At 50.3% G+C, this 19,963-nt stretch overlaps 1 protein-coding gene across 19 annotated transcripts in view; it reads right to left on the reverse strand.

The window, feature by feature from the left end:
* The window catches only part of LOC135903005 (zinc finger CCCH domain-containing protein 18-like), a 221,885-nt gene that overhangs the window by 110,236 nt on the left and 91,686 nt on the right, over window positions 1–19,963 (reverse strand). For all 19 annotated transcript variants that reach the window (XM_065433352.1, XM_065433347.1, XM_065433357.2 and 16 more), the window contains one exon: window positions 7,453–7,570. In XM_065433352.1, coding sequence (XP_065289424.1) covers window positions 7,453–7,570 — 118 coding nt within the window. The remainder of the gene's footprint in view (window positions 1–7,452; window positions 7,571–19,963) is intronic.

Raw genomic sequence — 19,963 nt, forward strand, 5'->3', positions numbered from 1 at the left:
GCGGATGAAGTAAACAGCCGCCATCGCCATCAGCAGCAGCGCGGCGTCTATGGCGGCGTGGCGACGTTGTGGCACGGAGCAATGCCTCCTTTACTAGATGCCTGCCGCGTGACCCGAGAAGCTGGTTCCTGCCCCTCTCCTCTTTGCTCTTCCCCACCCGGGTTAACCCGGGTCGGCTGCGAGCGCTAGCTGCGGTGGCCGCTGGAAACCTAAATCAGGTAGCCCAGCCTCCGAGATTTTAGCGGCGTCTGCTGCAATCCCGGAGGCAGGACCCACACTCTCTCGTCAAGCGATTGGTCGAGCGCGCGCCAGCCTAGTAATCGTCATTTCCTCCGCAACAGGAAGTGGGTCGGCTGCGAGCGCCGTCTCTCCGCGACTACCCTGAACTACGGGAACCTCCGCTCCTATGGGAAGACTAGCGACGCGGTAGGCATCTAGTAAAGGAGGCATTTCGCGGAGGAAGGAAACTAAGGAGAGGCCCTGACGTCACTCTTTGTGAAGCAAAAGTGAAGCCGGAAGTTGGCGCTGCTCATGGCGATGCTCCACCTTTTGGGCCACCCTCCTCTCTTGTTTACATCTTTCGCGAAACCATGCCGCGCTGCGCGTGGTTTCGCGCGCGCTCGCGCGACATTCGGCAGAGCACGGTGCAGGTAACACAGCGCAACAAGACACGGTGACTAACGCAAACCCGCCCACACAGCGCTTTTGCCACGGCACGAAACCTACCAGAGCAACACGTGTGAGCGCTCAAAACCATAACAGCGCCGCCATTGTGGCCCAAAAGGCGTGGCCATACAGAAAAAAAAATAATAATACAGTCGCCGACCGATTTTCCGGACTCCAAAAATTCGGACATGCCCGATTATTCGGTCAGCTTCGCGGCACCGCCATTCTCCCCATAGACCATAATGTATAACAAGTGCCGAAAGTTCAGACGCCTTGCAACCCCTCGTCTGATTTTTCGGACACTCCTTGAGCCAACTCGATCGAGGGCATCATGCACCGACTCTGACCGCGGCGCATAATTCGACTTGCTGAACGCCATTTTTCTTTTGAACGGAGCCTCCATGCTGCCCCACGAAGTGGCGCTACTGGAAATCCACGCTCATCATCATCGTTTCTGCCTGGTTCGATAGAGTGGTCGTACAGCAGTTCCGGTTTCAGCTTAGTAAGCCATGTCAAGACAATCCAGCAGCTGATTTCTTTCTTTCGCGCACGACGCTGCGAGCAGCACGTTTTTCGTTTGTGCGACTGGTGTCAGCACGGTGGTGTTTGCTTTGAGTGCTGTATCGAGGTTTCGGTGATCCAACGCGGCGTACGGAAACATCGCGTCAAGTGTCTAATGGCGCCGACAGTGCCCGCGCAGACTGCGCTGGGGAATGCCGGCAAGCGGGTGCCGGGAAACCTAAGATTTGTTGCCTTCCGATGTGCTCCCTACTGACGCGGAAAATATTCTGCCGAGACTTGCGCAGTGGTTGCATTGCGATTCTGGACACCGTCTCATTCGACAGTTTCACAGGTGCTGACACTGCTGTACTGACATGCGCATAACTCGACGACGGCGAGATTGTTCGTCAGGTTTCTGCTGCTCCGCCGAACGATGACTCCGAGTCGGAAGATGACGCACCATGTGCTACGCTGCCGTCGCATGCGGAGCGTGCACAAGCAGCGACTGTGCTTTCAGCCGCCTATAGTGACCGTACGACCCTCTCCAAGATTCAGGCTCATCTGATTGCGCGTAAACGGAACAGCGTGCTACGGCGCACTCACGATTTCTTCAAGCCTACTGCCGAGCTTGATTAAGTGCGTGGAAATAAAGGATTTCATTTTTTTTTTCTTAATCTGCTTTTTCGGACACCTGTTTATTCGGACATTTCCGCAGTCCCGGTGAGGTCCGAATAAACGGTCGGCGACTGTAATAATAAATAAATAAAAAAGCAGCAAAAAAAAAAATGAGAACCTACTACGTCATTTCCGCCACACTCTTCTCCTAGCGTGCGGATGGGGTAGGGCCTCTCCTTAGTTTCCTTCCTCCGTGTGGCACAGGCATTTTGTGTTTCTATTGTCGCAAAGTTATATTAATTAAAGGCTGCATTTTCATTTTGTTTCAACATAAGCGGAAGCCGACGTCAATTCACCGTCGCCTTCAAGAAAAAGGCGATTGAGTACCGGAAGCCCACGGCAACCTGGCGGCACAGTGCGAACTTGAAGTATCTAAAAAGAGCATTCGGTAGTGGCGGAGGCAAAAGCAACGTATTACAACTTGCAGCAACCAAAAGAAAACGTCATTTCGTACCGGATCGCAGCGGACTGCAGAACTGGAAGGCAAGGTTGCGGAGTCCGTCCGAGAGCTGCGTGTAGGATCGCTGCCTGTGACTGCCGAATGCATCCGTTTGAAAGCGGTAGAGATCGCACGCGCCTATGGACTGGGCAGCGAGAAGCACTCGTCATCCGACTCTGATCAAAGGCGTTGCTCTGATTCGGAGTAGCGCTTGCGCACTTCGTGCCCTTCTGTGTACTGTACACCCTGCCAATTTTTAACAGTATCGCGCTACCATCGACCCGCGTGTTTGTCAGCACCTTGTCATCACGGCACGGAGCGGCGAAATAGCGAAAGTAAGGGCATGTGTACACATGCGCGTATCTCGTTTGTTTCGCTGCTCAGCGCCGTTAATAAGGTGCTGACAAGCACGCGGGTCGATGGTCGCGCAATACCGCTAATAACTTGGCCAGGTGCACATGCGAGCAGCATTTAAATAAATACTGTCACCATTGTGCAACCCCCTGAGTCGCATTTGTTTCACGGTAAGGGTGTCATGTCTTTCGGTACTTTTGCCATTGAAAAATATATTTTTTTTTTCATTTTGAGAATTCGTTAGTTGGGGGATCGACCTATATTCAGGTCCGACCTATAGTCCGGTTTTTTACGGTATCGACACCCCCCCCCCTCCCCCCATGAGTGTTGTGTGGTTGTGTGCACTGTAAAACTCTCAAAAATGTTGAAAAATTCTTCCAAAAAGCGAACAAACATGTGGGATAGCGAAAAGCTACGGGTAGGGCCATAGAGCAAACATAAAATTGTAACTACGTTGTAGCTGCCGTTCGTCTCGCTTTTTTGGCGGTGCCATGTTTTGGTTTCGATTGTAAGTTGACCCCCCCTCTTCGGATTTTCAAATTTAAGAAAAGTAAAAAGATAAAATATTTTTCTCATAATACAGAGAAAAACTAATTACATATTTGCATCAAGCACATTAAATTACATAGTACCTACAAATTTCATTCCTATAGAAGCAATATCAATAATGGTATGGCTCGAGGCCCAGGGCCCCCCTTAAAAGGTACGTTACAGGATTCTTCTGTCGGCATTTGCAGTCAATGGCCCTGTGTTCTGCTATTTGTTTCTGCTTTAAGAATGCCTCTGGGTTATGATTAGAACTGGAAACGCACTCAAAGTGTTTGCCAAGCGCACCAGCTTGGTCTTCCAAGCTCTTTGCTTCATCGTTCACTAGGGGCAACGAATGGATTTCTTCTCTTTGTAGCCTTGCTAGCCCATCCCATACTTTAGCCTCTTGAGTATACAAATTTATACCTTAGAGAAACCGTTGCCAGATTACCCTCTTTGCCTGTCCTCCTTCCTTTGGATTTAACATGTTTAAATTCTATTAGATTTTCCGCCGTAGGTCATTCACATAGCTTGCCCCAAGCTTTATTTTGTCTCCTTTGTGCCTCTCTGCAATCATCATTCCACCAGGGGACCCGTCTTTTGAACGAAGTGCCACTTGTTTGAGGAATGAACTTTTCAATGGTGTCAATGATAAAAGGGGTAAAGAATGATACAGCGTGATCTATAGTAAAATTATTTATAAAATCTCATGATAAGTAGGTGGATTCCTTAAAAGCTTCCCAGTCAACTGATGACAGTTTCCAGCGAGAGACATACGGAGGGGAACCATGTAGGGTTACAAGGTAAGCATTACTGGGAAGTGATCACTTCCGAATAAATTTTTGATTACACGCCATTCTAAATCAGGGAAGATAGAAGAAGGGATCGACAGGTTATTGACAAGTATGTTTTTTCGAGATGATGGTTCAGGCGTATATAAATAGAACACACAGTGACCAATTTCTTAAAAATAATGGCCCGAACTGACACTGCCTCCCTCAAGGGGCATCTGAAGGGCACCGTTTCGGCAAGCTACAGACTTGTCGGATACTATTGCTACACTGCTGGAGACGTTAGCCTCATCGCGGTCTTTTCGGATGATGGTGTAATTACGAAGAAAGTTAGTGTTTGTGTGTTTTAGATGGGCCTCTTGAACACACAGCAACTTTGGGATATGTTTGTGTAGGAATTCTCTAATATCATTGAGGTTCTGAATGAGTCCTCTAACATTCCATTGTAGTATTTGTGCCTCAATTATGATAAAAGTGTTCTGTGCTGTGTGTTTAAGAGACGAAAGTTAAATCACGGGCCTTTTCCAGGCGTCGTGATGCGAGCTTTCTTTTTTGGAGTGATCACGAGAATCTCGCTGCTCCTTAGGCGCTGATGGCGCCGTCTGGCTGGTGGTTGTGTCCATCGCTTCTTGCCAGGCGCTGGATATGCGTTCTTCCGGGCGCTGTGCTTGACGTGAAGGCCTCCACACGTTGGAAGAGACCTTTAAGGCAACCAGCCCGGAGGTCGATGGCCCCTTCTGCTGGGGTGGCGGAGCAGCGCTAGTTGTAGCCGCCAAGGGGGCAGATGGCGTCACTGCGGGCTCACTGCGTGTGGGCCGGACAGCCGCCGGGAGCCATTGTAGCACCGGCCCCTGACGCACCACTTTGGGAAAGCTGTTCGTTGGCAGGTATGACACCTACCTACGAGCCTCCTTAAACGTTATATTTTCGTTTACATTGACTGTGACTGTTTCTTTTTCTTTTTTCCAAGACGGGCATGACGGCAAGTATGCAGGATGCCCGCCATCACAGTTTACACAGTGTGGAGCGTTTTCGCAAATTTCAGAGGCATGGTCACCGGAACTACACTTTGAACATGTCTGCTGGTTTCGACAGTTCAGGGAACTGTGGCCGAAATGATGGCATTTGAAACATCAAAGAAGATTTGGAACATACGGCCCGACTCGCAGCTTTACATAGCCGGTCTCGAGTGTCTCAGACAGGATGCTTGAGCAAAAGATAAGTACTCGATGCTTGGTTTTGATCTCCTTGCCGTCTTGCCTTAGCATAATTCTTTTAATGTTGATCACATTTTGCTTGCTCCAGCCTTCGAACAGTTCAGCTTCTGTTAGCTCCATCAGGTCGTCGTCGGAGACAACACCACGACTGGTGTTCATAGTTCAGTGTGGAGATATTATCACTGGGATTTCCAAGAATTACACTATTTTAAGAAGATTTTCATGCTGTTTCACATAGCAGAGTTCCAAAAGGAGATCACCGCTAGCCATTTTCAATGCTTTGTAGCCTGCGCCAAGAGCTTTGGTGAGACATTTTGACACGAGGAAGGTCATCCTCATCGTCTTTTCATGGTTTTTATAATGGATGACATGGAATGGGGGGAAATTTGGTGATTTGTTGCCAAGAAATTAAAAACATCTTCGGCGCACCCTCGTTTCTGAGGGCGATCAGGGAGTCGGGGAACGATGAAAAAGCCCCAGAAGTAACCATAATTTCGGTAGCTATGCCAGCCACCCACCACCAAGCCCAACAACGGGGTGCTACGAAGCCAGAAGGAAACGCTCACGCCAGCTGTACATAGCTACTACTATAACCTAATATAATAGATACAAGGTTGGATAAACTACACCAAGTTAACCCTAGCTGCCTGGAAAGCTGGAAGTAAAATGAAGCGAGGAGAAGACAGGAGAGGTGGAAAGTGAGAGAGAGAAAGACAGGAAGACGCATCTACCAATTTCCGGGTGGGTCAGTCTGGGGTTGCCGTCTACGTGAAGCCGAGGGCCAAAGGGGCATGTTGCCGCCACCGAAGAGCCTTAAAGGTCTAAGCACTCAGCATCAGCTCAACCCACAGGGTCTCCTTTACCCCGGACACAGCTAAGCCGCACATGGTTAGATGCGGGAGGGTCCAACCCTCGTATACTCAGGTACCTGGTGTCGCAAGACACCAAACGCCTGCTGACGCAGACGCCCCTGCTTTCGATTAACAGTGTCAATGAACCTTGGCTCACACCTTTGTAATTGCGCAATCTTTTGCAGGAGCGGCCCTGACGTTTCTCCCGGTGAAGCACTTCACCCTTTGTGCCATGTTGACCAAGGTCTTGTCAGAGAGAGAGAGTAACCAGTGCCTGAAGGAAGCATTGCTATTTGCCCTCACAAATGAGGAAATGAGACACATTACTACTGCCAAACTTCCCAGTGCATCAGATTTTTGGTGCTTCTTCTCAGATTAGTACTACGGCCACTCCATAAAAACACACAAGGTGCGTGTTTTCATTGAGTGGCCATGTCACAAAGTTAGTATGCCACTTTTGTCTTGCTGGTCGTGCATTGCCTTGGCAATAGGGCAGCGTTGCTTGCAATCTGTTTTCTTCCAGTGGCAGCGAGCAATCGTGCTAGCTCTAAATTTGCTAGCTGAGCCAGATGCCACGCCGGGTCAACTCCCTGCACCTGTGTGCTGGGAGTCGCATCCTTTTTTTCCTCCTCTCATTTTAGACACCGTCAGTGATGCATCGAAGTGGTGACAGTGTATTAATCATGACCTTGGGCAAGACAATCAGCCCTTTTGTGCAGGTGCACTAAGTCCACGCGATGCGGCCCCACGAAGTATGTTAGCCCATGGCGTTTCAGCAAGATCGCAGCTTGATAACGATGCTCACTTTATGCTTGTGCTACTGCATAACTGTCATGTCACTTGTGAGCGTGTGCTAAAGGCACGACAGTTGTGTTCTTTTGTAGCTCAGTTTCAGTTGGTGAAATGTATTTGCCCTGAATTCATTAGGCTGCAGGGATGACCAGCGTTATCTTTTTGGATCTCTGGAACAGGTTATGAACTTCTCAGATGTCTGGCTTCAAGTCTTGCATTAAGATCAATCGTCTTGACTCAGTGCCAAGCACACTGTCTTGGCACAGTGCCAGTAACACTGTTGCCCATAGATGCCAACAAATACAGCACCGAGGAATGTGACAGTGATTGATCGAGAATATTACTGGTGCCTTTTCGAAAAGCTACCATGTGGTCTATGTGCAGCCAGCAGGCTTCTATTTGCGATTTTGCCTATCTTGAATTTTTTTTTTGACAGGGTCGAGTTAACGAGGTTTTACTGCAGAGGATCAAAGGTAAACGAAGACTTGAGGCACGTGGCCCAGGAGACACCCTACCAGTGGTTCATGATGGTCAACAAACCAGAAAAGGTTGGGCAAACTTTTCGTTCTTCCCCACCCCTCATCTTTCGTACCATAACATCCCAGAGAGAATAACCACCATCACAGGACAGTGCTTACCCTGTGGTCAAACTCCTGCCGATTGCTCCAGCGCACTTCAAAGTTCTCGTAGCGTCCTCCACGCCAGTATTCTCTTGCCTCTCGTTCCGAGTGCTCCAGAGGATCTGGCTCATCGAAGCTGGATAAAATGAAAAAAGTACTTTCAAGAAGTTGGTTCCTGATATTTTTTACCAATTTTCTAACACCTTTATTGTGCGCTGTATCAAAAAGTGCTTTTGTTTGCTTGATTAAAAAATGAGTAAACAGGTAGTTTAGCATCCAAACAACAGCCTACTTTATCCATGCAAACACTTCTTGCCAAAAAAGATTACGCAACAGCTCTTGTCCACCATTTCACACTTCCTACTTGCAGTGTTGACACAGCCAGCCGGAACATGAACAAGGGAATTCCCGCATAAACCTGCCTCAGAAATGTGCCACACAGCAAGGAAAAAAGAGGAAAAAAAGCGGCTTGGCTTATGTATTCGCGTAGCATGGACCTATGGCTCCAACATCAAAGCAAGCAGTTGACTGTTGCTTGTGTATGCCAGTGGACGCAATGGGAGAGCCTTTGCTTCGAGCAAGGTATGTCATCTGTTCACACTATCATTTACGAACATTTAATTTGCCATTACACTCCAGTTAATTCCAAAATTTTATAAATCACTAAATGCTCTACAAAAATTATTGTAGTAGAACACTCTCTGTATGGCACATTGCAAGTTTCAGTCCAATGAAAATTTCCAACAGGACCTGGTTAGGCACCCCTTCAAAGGAACCAACTACATTCGAACTAGTTGGAAGTGAAAATCCATGGCTCCACGATTCAGGAAAACGCCAATGTCATCTATGTTCATGTCGCTTCAGCCTTCTGCTTGCCTGCAATGACTGACAGCTTAAGTCATAACCTACTCGCTGTGGTGACTTTGCAGCTATGGTGTAACGCTGCTAAGCACGAGGTTGCAGGATCAATTAAATTGTGGTCTTGGCAACGTAAAACACTAGAATTAAATTCAATTACCGTATTTACTAGCATAATGATCGCACTTTTTCTGTAAAAAAAATTGACGCAAATTCAGGGGTACGATCATTACGCGAGTTAAATTTCCCACAAAAAAAAAAAAAACATTTTCTTTTTTCATCCCGCATTTGCTGCAGGATGACAATGGGTCAACAAGCAGGCAGCTGCCGCTGTCAGTGCAGGACACCAAAACAAAAATGGCGGCCGGCGGAGCAAGCCGAACGCGATTATTTTTCTTCTCGTGAGTACATTACGTGCATTGAAACAGTTTCTTCCGTATCAGTAACGAATAATATCGTTAATATCAGCAAGTTTGCGACAATAACGTAGCCCTGTCTACTTTGAGGGGACAGAAACAGAGATGGGCGCACTTAGCCGCCAGTGACGTCAAAACACATGGCGGGCATGCTGCTGAAGCTGCGGCATTTGTCTTCACTCCTATCCTAATACGGCACGTTTCCGCTAAAGGTGGGCGAATATCTTAGCTGCGTCACTAGCATCGGCGTATGAATAGGGTACACTTCTAAGGTATCAGTGTAAACTTGGCCACTATCGTTGCCGGTCGCAATTTGCTGCATGGCCATGAGTGCAGATGAGAAGAATCGAAAGGTGCCTTTTATGTTGTTGACCAAAACCATTATGAAACCTATAAATAATAAAGCTGAGGCAAGTTTGGTTGTAGCTTTTTTTTTTTTTCATGGAAGTGCGGAAAGTGATGAAAGGAATAAATGGGGTATCTGTTTAAGAGTGTTGGGTGCGTGCAGACCACTTGGTATGTCTTCAAGAGTCGTTCGCGTAGCATTTAACAGATGGTAAGCGCGATCATCATTAGCTAGACTTGGCACGCGACATGTCGCTGCGACAAGTTCAGGGTGCGATCATTACACAGGAAAGAAAAGAAATCTAATTTTGACGACAAAATTCAGCCGTGCGATCATTACGCGAGTGCGATCATTATGCGAGTAAATACGGTAGGTGATAACTCAGGGTGAAATTTATGGCTGCTTTTAAAGGGCCCCTCACCAGGTCTGACCATTATGAGCTGACAAGTAAAGTGCATACAATGTGCGCTAACGACTGTGTCTGCTAAGTATTACATTGCTACGCGCTGCGGAAGGAGCTGAAATTTCAAACCGAACACCTTTTGCCCATCTCCTCACGAACACAGCGCTCCAAGACACGTGCAAGTGTGCCTACGTACATGTGTCCGTGCAGTGACGTTGCTCATAGTGACTCGTGACTTCCGAGAATTATTCAAGGCAACATCTGTCATTTGTGTAATCTGCTGCTTCAATAGATGCATAAAAGTTTAGAGAAATAAAAAAAACACGAAAACCGACAAGAGGAAGAAGAAGACGACTGCGAAAGAGCCGGGCTTCTCGTCGGCTCCTGCTATTATGCCAATTAACGCAGTGTTAATTTACAGTTACCGCAATATAATTGGTACCGAAGTGTGCGCGAAGGTGCGGGACATCGACCAGTACCAGTTTTGACCAAGCGGTACGTGATTCTCTCGATTTACGAGGACTTTTTCTGTTGCGGTGCGGACTTTTCGCTAAGCCTAACGTAGGCCTCCCACGAGTACGGCCACCGGTGGCGACGGGCCCGGCCGCTAGGCCTTGCCCGGCGACAAGTACAACCAAGATGGCGTCCGAAATGGAAGTGGCCACGTCAATGGGAGACAACATGGCGTCAGCACCGAGCATCGGCAGTCTCGGAGGGCGCACTTGCATTGAAGTTCGCGGAGAGGGCATTACACCGGAAGAAGCCGAAGGCTGGTCGACCTCCGGCAAGCGCGTCAAGCAGATTATGGCCGGCAAGGAAAACGGTGAGTCCGCCGCCATTACTCGCCAGTCTAGACTCAAGACTAGGGCCACCTTTGCAAAGAGAGTTGCAGCCTCGGTAACGAAAGCGGCGAGGATGCCGACAGACATGCCGAAAGAAGACACCAAGATAGTCATGAGACCACGTGGAGGTCTCAATGTAGCGAGAACTGAGGTTTCAATAATTATGTCAGCCGTCATGACGGCAGCTCGAGTAACGAAGGAAGAAGCCAAAGCAGACACCATCTGCACGAACGCGCAGCAAAACATCATCGTGGTCAGCAGCCCGGACGAGAGGCGTGCCACGCTATACTCTAAGGTCAAAGCCCTTAACATAGGAGGCAGGACATTCGAAGTCAGCGCCTACCGAACGGCGCCGGACGGCACGGTCAAGGGAGTCATCCGAGGCATAGCCGTAGACGACTCCCCGGAGGAGATAGCCGAAAACATCGTGAACCCGTGCAACCCCCTAGCGGTGGAGGCGCACAGAATCGGCAATACAACCACGGTGATAGTACTCTTCGCAGGACAGAAAGTACCGAACTACGTCAAGTATGGCTCGATATTAGTCAGGTGCGGGCTTTACCGCAAGCACTTTGACGTGTGCAGGCAATGCGGCAAGGTCGGCCATAGAAGAGACGTATGCCCGAATCCTGACACCAGAGTGTGCTTCGGCTGCGGAATCGTGAATCCCAGCGAGGATCACAAACGCGAATGCAAGCCCAAGTGCAAGCTCTGCGGGGGACAGCATCCAACGGGCGAGAGGGAATGCAAAAACAAGTACAAGATACCGTACGTGGTCAAAAAACGGCAATGGGAACGCAAGATGGAAGCCATGCAGCAACAACCAGATCCGGAAAGCTTTCCGCCGCTGCAAGCGCCGTCTGCCGATAGACTCCGCGGGGAATCGAGGCAGCGCGACAGCAGCCGCAAGAGGGACAACAGCAACGGAGGCAGGAGCGCCAGCCGCCACAGACCGTCGCAGTCGCAGTCGAGGGAGAGAGTCGCCTGGGCCGACGCAGTCAAGGCAAACATGGCAGAGAAGAGACAACCACCAGCGCAAAACGCCGCGAAGACGATCCAAGAAGAGAACGGGATGGTAAAAGCCCTGAGAGACGAGAACGAGATGCTAAAGCGGAGAATCGCCGAACAGGACGCCACCATCAAGGAAATCAACGAGAAGCTAACGACATTAATTGCGTTGCAGCAACAGCAACAGCTGCTGCCGAAGCCCGCACAAGAGAGGAAACAAGAAGAGATAACCGAGGACGAACCAGAGGTCGAGGCGGACCCGAGAGCCACGAAAGAGGCGGGACCGGCTCCCAAGAGGAGAGCCATAGAGGGCGCCAAGGAACGAAAGATAATGGAGAGAATCGAAAAACAGGACGACAGACTCGACCGTCTTGAGGCGACCAGCAAGGTAACCAACGAACGCCTCACTGGGCTAGCGCAAACAGTTCAGCAGATGACAACAAACATACAGAGCACGATCCAGAACATGATGGCGCAGATGCAAGCACAGCTGCAGACGCAGATACAGACACAAATACAAGGTATGGAAGCACAGATCATCGCCAAACTGCAGCAATCATGGACGGGACCGCACGTACAGCAGCATCCACACCACCAGTGAGAGACCTCTTGGTCTGGCACTGGAACTGCAATGGCTTTACCGGCAAGAGAGCGGTGCTGCAGCAACACTTGCAGCAACTAACGAGGAAACCAGACGTCATAATGATTCAAGAAACACACAGCGAAGGAACGCCGAGACTACCGGGCTACCGGTCGCACGACAGCCCGCCGAGCAAAAGGGACACGTCCAAGGGCAAGGGCAGAGGGGTCTGCACCTTCGTTAGGAAAGGGATCACCTTCATGGAACACGAAACGATCGGCAGAAGCGCCATCGAACACTGCACGGTGGAAGTAATCACGGGAAAGAGGAGGAAGGAGAGCACTTTCCTGGTGAACGTCTACAGCAATCCGTCCCACGGACAACAGAAATTCAAGGCACTCTTCCACAAAGCGAGTTCAGTCGCGGGGAGCAATACGCTCGTAGTGTGCGGAGACTTTAACGCTCCGAGCCAAGACTGGGGCTACCACAGAACGACGGTCAAGGGGAGAGAGCTGATGCAAGACGCCACCGACGTGGGACTGAACCTAATCACGGATCCGGCCTTTCCCACCAGGATCGGCACATCGGTTACGAGAGACACCACTCCGGACCTTACCTTCGTCAAAACTGACGGAGGATCGAGAGAAGCAACATGGAGAAACACAGGCCAAGAGCTGGGCAGCGATCACTACATCGTAGAGGTCGTCGTACCGCTCGAAGGCCAAGGCAACAGCGGCATAAGGAAGCATCGCATTACGGACTGGGACGCCTTTCGAAAGGCGCTACCCGCGGTGCAACTGGACATTACAGACATCGAGCAATGGGCGGCCAACGTCGTTGAGACGACGGAAGGAGCCACCAGAGAGCTGGAGACGGACGAACGGATAGACAAGATGGACAGTCGGCTGGCCCACCTGATAGAAGCCAAGCAGTCCATAAAGGCGAGGTGGCAGAAGCGACGAACCAACCGAAGTCTAAGGAAGAAGATTGCCGAGCTCAACAGGCAGATCGAGGTCCACTGCAGGGTGCTATGCACCCAACAGTGGAACGAGGCCTGCAACGAAGCCGACGGACAGATGCACAAGGGCAAGACGTGGAACATGCTGCGGCACCTCCTCGACGAAACCAAGACCAAGGGCCACCAACAAAACAACCTGGCCAGGATCCTACACAAGGCGATCTGCGAACACGGGGAGGACGAGGTCAAGAGGCGCTTGGACGCCAAGTACCTACCGACCACCCCCACGGAAAGACACCCAGATTACCAAGGCAACGAGAACGAGACGCTAGACCGAGACATCCAGACGTGGGAAGTCAGAGTTGCCCTGCAGGATCTCAATGGCAGGTCCGCCGCGGGTCCCGATCGAGTGACCAACAGAGCGCTCAAGAACCTCAACGAAGCGGCCATCGAAGCGCTCACGAACTTCTACAACAAGTGCTGGCAAGAAGGAAGGCTGCCCAAGCAATGGAAAGCAGCCAAGACGATCCTCATCCCCAAGCCTGGCAAGCCGCCCAACATAGAGAACCTCAGGCCGATCTCGCTGACTTCGTGCGTGGGAAAGGTCCTCGAGCACGTTCTCATGAACAGGTGGCAGCGTTACCTGGAAGAATCGGAGCTTTACCCAAATTCCATCATCGGGTTTCGTAAGAAGCTCGGGACGCAAGACGCCATGATCTTACTGAAGAACGAGATCATCGACGATACGACGGGCACCAATGACAACAGAGCCATACTCGGGCTGGACTTGCAGAGCGCCTTCGATAAAGTGAGGCACTCGGCTATCTTGGCCCAAGTATCCAGGCTAAACATGGGCAGAAGGACTTACCAGTACATCAAAGACTTCTTGACGGAACGGACCACCGAAATCTGCGCGGGAGACCTGAAGCTCGAAGAGAAGAAGCTGGGCAGCGTGGGAACTCCGCAGGGCTCGGTGATCTCCCCGCTACTCTTCAACCTCGTGATGATCGGGGTGGCCAACCGGCTAAAAAGAGTAGCGGGAGTCCGGCACACCATCTACGCCGACGACGTTACGCTATGGGTACCGGGAGGAAGCGACGGACACATCGAGACAACGCTGCAAGAAGCGGTCAACGCCATCGTGGAACAGCTGGGCGGGTCTGGACTCGTTTGCTCTCCGGCCAAGTCAGAACTGCTGGTGATTCCACCGACAGGAGCGGGCAGGAAAAGAAAGAATATGGAAGCCAAGTACGAGCGTCCCAAGATTACGGTCAAGACAGCGGGAGGACAGGTAATACCGGAGGTCGAGAAGATTCGAGTGCTCGGGCTGCTCATCCAGCGAAACCGTGTTAACGGTGAAACTGTCAACAAGCTCGTGGGCAAAGCGGCCGCGGCAATGAGACTCATCAAGAGGGTGTCCAACAGAAGAGCGGGGATGAAGGAGGAGAGCCTGACTAGGCTCGTTCAATCCTTCGCAGTTAGCCACATAACGTACGTTGCCGCCTTCCACAACTGGAGGCCGAGCGAACGTAAGAAGATAGACGCCACCATACGCAAGGCATATAAGGCGGCACTCGGCCTCCTCGGGAGCACGAGTACCGAAAAATTCATGGCGCTGGGAGTCCACAACACGCTGGACGAAATAGCCGAAGCACAGAGAACGGCGCAACTCGAGCGTCTCTCTGAAACGAGAACCGGAAGACAGATACTGCGGGACCTTGGCCTCGAGCCGAGGGAAGGCAACCAGCAGGAAGACGTACCTATACCGGATAGCATCAACAGAAAGCTCAGGGTCTACCCGATCCCGAGGAACGTGAACCCCGAGCACAACAAGGAGCGGAGGTTGGCGAGGGCCAGGGCTCTCGTGGACCTCCACGCCAGAGAAGAAGGCGCCGTCTACGTGGACGCGGCGGAGTATCGAGGGAGCAGCGACGCATACGCGGTGGTGGCTGTCGGGGCATCGACGGGTGCAACGAAGACCGCGGCGAGCGTCCGGACTCGAGAGGCACACCGAGCGGAGGAGGTGGCCATCGCCTTGGCCATCTCCGACCCCGGATGCACTACAGTGTTGTGTGACTCTAGAACGGCAGTGAAGAACTACGCCAAGGGCAGGGTATGTAGTGAGGCCGCGCGCATACTGCGCAATGCCGAACACATCGAACACAAAAGAGCTGTGGTGATCAAGTGGTTTCCGGCCCATATGGGCAGTGACGTGTCGGAACGCGGGAACGTGAACCACAACGAGACGGCCAACTCAGCCGCGCGAGGACTAACCAACCGCGCAGCTGCAAGCACGGCCGACTCGGAGTGTTGGTCGTGGTGCAGTGCCAAGGACAAGATGACCACCTTCAACGAAATAGTGAAGTGGTACAGACTTAACAGACAGACTATGCCGCCACCTCACCCGGGGCTTACCCGGAAGGAGGCAGTGCTATACAGGCAATTACAGACGGGGTCCCTGCTCACCCCGGTGCTAGCTAAGCACGTGTGTGCGAGCGGGTACGCAAGTGACGTGTGTAGACTGTGCGCTAAGGAGAGAGCCACCGCGGCCCACATCCTTTGGGACTGTAGTATAAATCCGCGAGAAGCCAGCGAGAAGACAACGATCCCGCCGCAGCTAGAGGCTGCAACGAGGAGCTATGACCAAGAGACACAACTCAAGGCCGTCCAGCAGGTCTCGGCAGCTCTAGAGAGGCAGCGACCGCGCGAAACCGAGGAGAAGGGAGCAGCACCCCCAGGAAGGGGGCGGCGACCCTCTCGGATCCCCGGAAGTAGCGAGGCACGCAGACCTCGAGGAGCACAATGCACGAGACTGACGTAGTGGCCGCGTCGCGGTGAAAGCTTGTCCTCCCTGCGTGGAGGGAGCCTAACCGACTCTGCAGGCAGTTTCACTAAAGTTGTTCTCTCTCTCTCTCTCTCTCAAAACCGACAACTGCATGTTTTTGTTTTACTTTGCATCGCAGCAAGAGAGATGCAGTTCAGTTTCATCTGCTTGTTCCCAGGTCGTGCAGTCACAAAGTTTGCCACTAAGTTCAACCCACTGGTTGAACTGAGTTTATTTGCAGATGACTGCCTACTGCCCTGCCATGTTAAAAATGCCTGTGACCATGTTTTCCTGAGAAAATCCTTGCAGATCCTTAAAGGGGCCCTGAACCACTTTTTATCAAAGTGGAGAAATGCATTTGAAGGTAAAATTGGCTATTTCAGAAATACTTTGCCACAAAAAGTACTTCAATGCATCCAGCAGAAGCAGAGTTATGGGCAATCCAACACACACTTTGTGGTGCTTATGCTCCTTCTTCATTGCCTTGCACTGCGAAGGCTACAATGGAGCAGGGCGCGCTCACGACGCCCCACCAACTGAGTGTCAATGTGGCATGCAATTCAAATTTGATTTTGGCTGTTAACGTAGACGACACCACTTCCGATTTTGGCACCTGATACGCCAAGCAAGCTAAATGCAGTTGTCCTGAGGAAGCCACAGTGTGCTCAGGCAGTGGAGTCATTGCGGCACCCCATGGCCGCTGCGATATCCATACTACGTAGCAGACTGAAGCTACGTGCAATTGTAGTGCTTATGCGCAGCATTTGCTTTGTGCTCGACAGGGCTTGAGTGTGCGTTTGTGCTTATGTGCTCGTCTGACTGTGCTACCTTCACCAGCTTGACCAATGGATAGTAGCCACATCTAACTTGTGCATTTTGAAGCGCTATTATCAATAAGTCTGCCTAGGTGTTTAACCAGGAACGGCCAGGAGTGAGCGTGCTGGCAAGCGTGCATATAGTCTGGCCTTAAGTTCCGTGGAGTTCGAGGCCAGTTGGGCACTTATTAAATCTAGTTGAAAGTAGCGAGACTTAATAACTAAGATACTGATAAGCAGGGTGGCGAAAGCTTGATTGCTCCACGAGCAGCCATGGCCAAGCGTGAGCAGATGATAGTTGGCTTCTTCTGGAAGTATGTTAATTTTTGAAATTTGAAAGCACGTTACCGCTTACTTCAGCCTGTTTATTAAACTTTGTAAATAAATATATAACAGCAGGAGGAAGCACACTGATCCAAACACCTTTCTTGATTGAAGTCAGCTGTTGGCCAATAGCAGCTACCATATGGGAATCCGCTATATTACGAAATAAAGTGTCCAGAAATGAGTGAGGAGCAGGCATCTGGTGAAAAGAGCATCTGAGGGAAAGGTGACATCGCGCTACACTTGCGATCTTCCCGCACCAAGTACTTTATCCATGGACTAGGTCTTTTCACCAAGCTTGAGGGGTGGTTCAGGACCCCTTTAGTGATTGGTGTAATATATGAGATATGAAAGCACACCTTAAAGGTGTACTGACAAAAAGTTTCTATCTGTTTTTTTTTTTGCTTTAATAAGTAGCTAATGACCTAGTAATACCGGCATGAAACCTCATTTACTTCCGAGCATGACAGGTAATTATTTGGAGTCTTGTCTGTAGCGACCAGTCCAAGTTTTGGTTTCAGAGAGCAGCGAGATGGGCCAGAGAAGGAATGTAAACACAGCTGAGCACGTGATCGCAAAAATTTCTGACATATACTCTGACGTGTACACCAGCACATACAAGCTTTGTGTTGCTAGTTTGTCTGCTACACCTATATGTGCTTTGTGATGTCCTTGCCACCATCGTCGTCCTCATTTTTGTTGTCCAGCAGCGACGATTTCCTGCAGGTGGGAGTCACCGCCATATTAGATGTGGCAATCGCTTTCGATTCTGCCCACTAGAAAGCAGTGACTCCGATCGATATTGCAGCTGGCGACAGCAAGGACGAACCTCAAGACCCTCACATTGGCCACGTTCAATGGTAAGACATGACAAATCAGCATCAAACGTTGTGGCGTGCACGGTATTTAACACGACAAAAACTGCCACTTTATTGTGCAGTTGTAGTGACACGGAGAGTGTCCCACAAGCAACAAACGAGATGAAGCGCACATGCAACCAGCATGGCAGCCAACAAAATCTTGTGACATAGCGTCTTCTCGGTTGTTTACCATCTTTCCTTGATGTCCATGTTGCGAGGTGCTGCGTTTTGTGCTGCGGCTGTGGGCATATACTTTAAAATTGATTTTAAATATGTTCCAACAATTTCGGGACTGACCCATAGGCCATCAATCATAAATTATAGACGGTCTTGCGCGCGCTGCCACGTTCAAATTTCCGCGCGCTTGGACAAGTAGCCTCATCTAGGAGGTCGTCGGGAACTAGACTCTCGGTTTCGGAGTAGTTTCTTTTGTTTTCCAGCAGGCGGCGATACGTGACAGAGCATTGTCTAGAGTGCAGCGGCGGCAGACGCAGTGGAAAATGGCGCCGTGCTCGCGTCCGGTCGTTCAAAGAGACCGCCGTCAATTGCGCGATTCCGCTGCTTCGGCAACGGATTTTTTTGATGAATCGAGCAGTGAAGAGTCTGAAGACGACTTCGGCAGCTCTGATTTCATTTCGATCTGATTCAGGCGATGACGAACCGCGGACTTCATCTAGTAGCTGAAGGTGAGCATAGTTCCACATTCAGTTCTCTCTGGAGTAGGTAAACGGGCTCGCTACATGTTTTCATTATTTTACCTTTACTTGGTAGGGTCTCGACAAGCTACGGCAATGATCTGCTGCCGCCAGCGCAGAGGCGGATCGAGTGTTCGCCGAGACGGGAACCCGGCATGTACTTGGACGCTGATTTGGGCATGACGCTCAGAAGTGGATCAAAAAATGCCTGACTGCTCTGGACTTCTTTCTTCTGTTTTTCTCAGTGAACATGATGGAAACCATTTGTGAAAACACGAACAAATATGCTTGGACTCACATTTTGGAGAAACCAACGCATGCTTGTTCCGACAGATATTGGGAAGAAGTCGCCCCAAGTGAAATGGTGAAGTTCATCGGACTCATAATTTACATAGGCGTTGTGAAGGTTCCTCAGCTGAAGTTGTATTGCAATGTAGGAAATCTGTACAGTGGTCTGCTCCCACCATGGATCATGTGGTGATGCCGGTTTATAGCTTTCCTTGCAATGTTGCATGTTGCAGACTTGGACGATGACAGTCAAAATTTAAGAGGAAAGCTCCGAGACATGTGGTGGCTCCTGGAGCACATGAATGAAGAGTCGGTGAATCTTTTCTAGCCACATCGCAATCTTTACGTGGATGAGCACATGGTCAAATCGAAAGGGCGGTTAGGCATCTGACAGTACATCAAAGATAAAGTAACAAAATGGGGCTACAAGCTGTGGGTCCTAGGTGACCCTGGCACCGGATATGCTGTGTAGTTTAGTGTGTATACCGGTAAACGTGAGCAGCCAGGGCCCTATGGGTTGGCTTTCGATGTAGCTTACCACCTGTGTCACAAATATCTTGATCAGGCCTACAGGATCTTTATGGACAATTTTTACACTTCTACGCGCCCGTTTAGTCATCTCAACCAAAAAGCATTGGCTTGCGGAACCACACGCAAGGATCGCCGAGGATTTCCTGCCGAACTGAAGGATGCATGATGGGGAAAAAAAGCTTGACGCGGCAACATTCGATGGTTGTGCGTTCAGAATATTCTGTACCTTCATACCTTCAGTGGAAAGGAAAGAACGGCATGTTGTCAACATGATGAGCAGGGTTCATACTGCAAATGACACAGTCACCGCAAAAGGAAGGGAAAGAAGGCAAAATTCCTGGACATAAATATCTGTAACAAAGCCTCTGCTGATCCATGATTACAATGGTGGCATGCTAGGCATAGATAAATCGGATCAAATGATTGGCTATTATAATGTTCTAATGAGAAGCGTGCGGTGGTGGAAGACTGTTCTTCCACTGCGTCGATATTGCATGTGTGAACAGTTTCATACTCTTCCAAGCTCACTGCACATTGCACCCAGAGATTCCTGAGCTGGCACACACTGCCGGGTTTGACCACCTAGCTTTTAGAGAAGAGCTCATTCAGCAGCTTCTGAATCTGGACAGTGCCAAGCAGGCTCACACGCCTCCACCACCTGTCCATAAACACGCACTCAGCAAGCCGGGAAAAGTGGCAAAACACAGAAACTGCAAGGTGTGCTATGAGCAGAAGAAAATCGAGCTCAAAACGAATGTCTTTTGCAGCACATGCCAAGTTC

The sequence above is a fragment of the Dermacentor albipictus genome, chromosome 1 (genome assembly GCF_038994185.2).
Source record: "Dermacentor albipictus isolate Rhodes 1998 colony chromosome 1, USDA_Dalb.pri_finalv2, whole genome shotgun sequence".
Taxonomy (NCBI): domain Eukaryota; kingdom Metazoa; phylum Arthropoda; class Arachnida; order Ixodida; family Ixodidae; genus Dermacentor; species Dermacentor albipictus.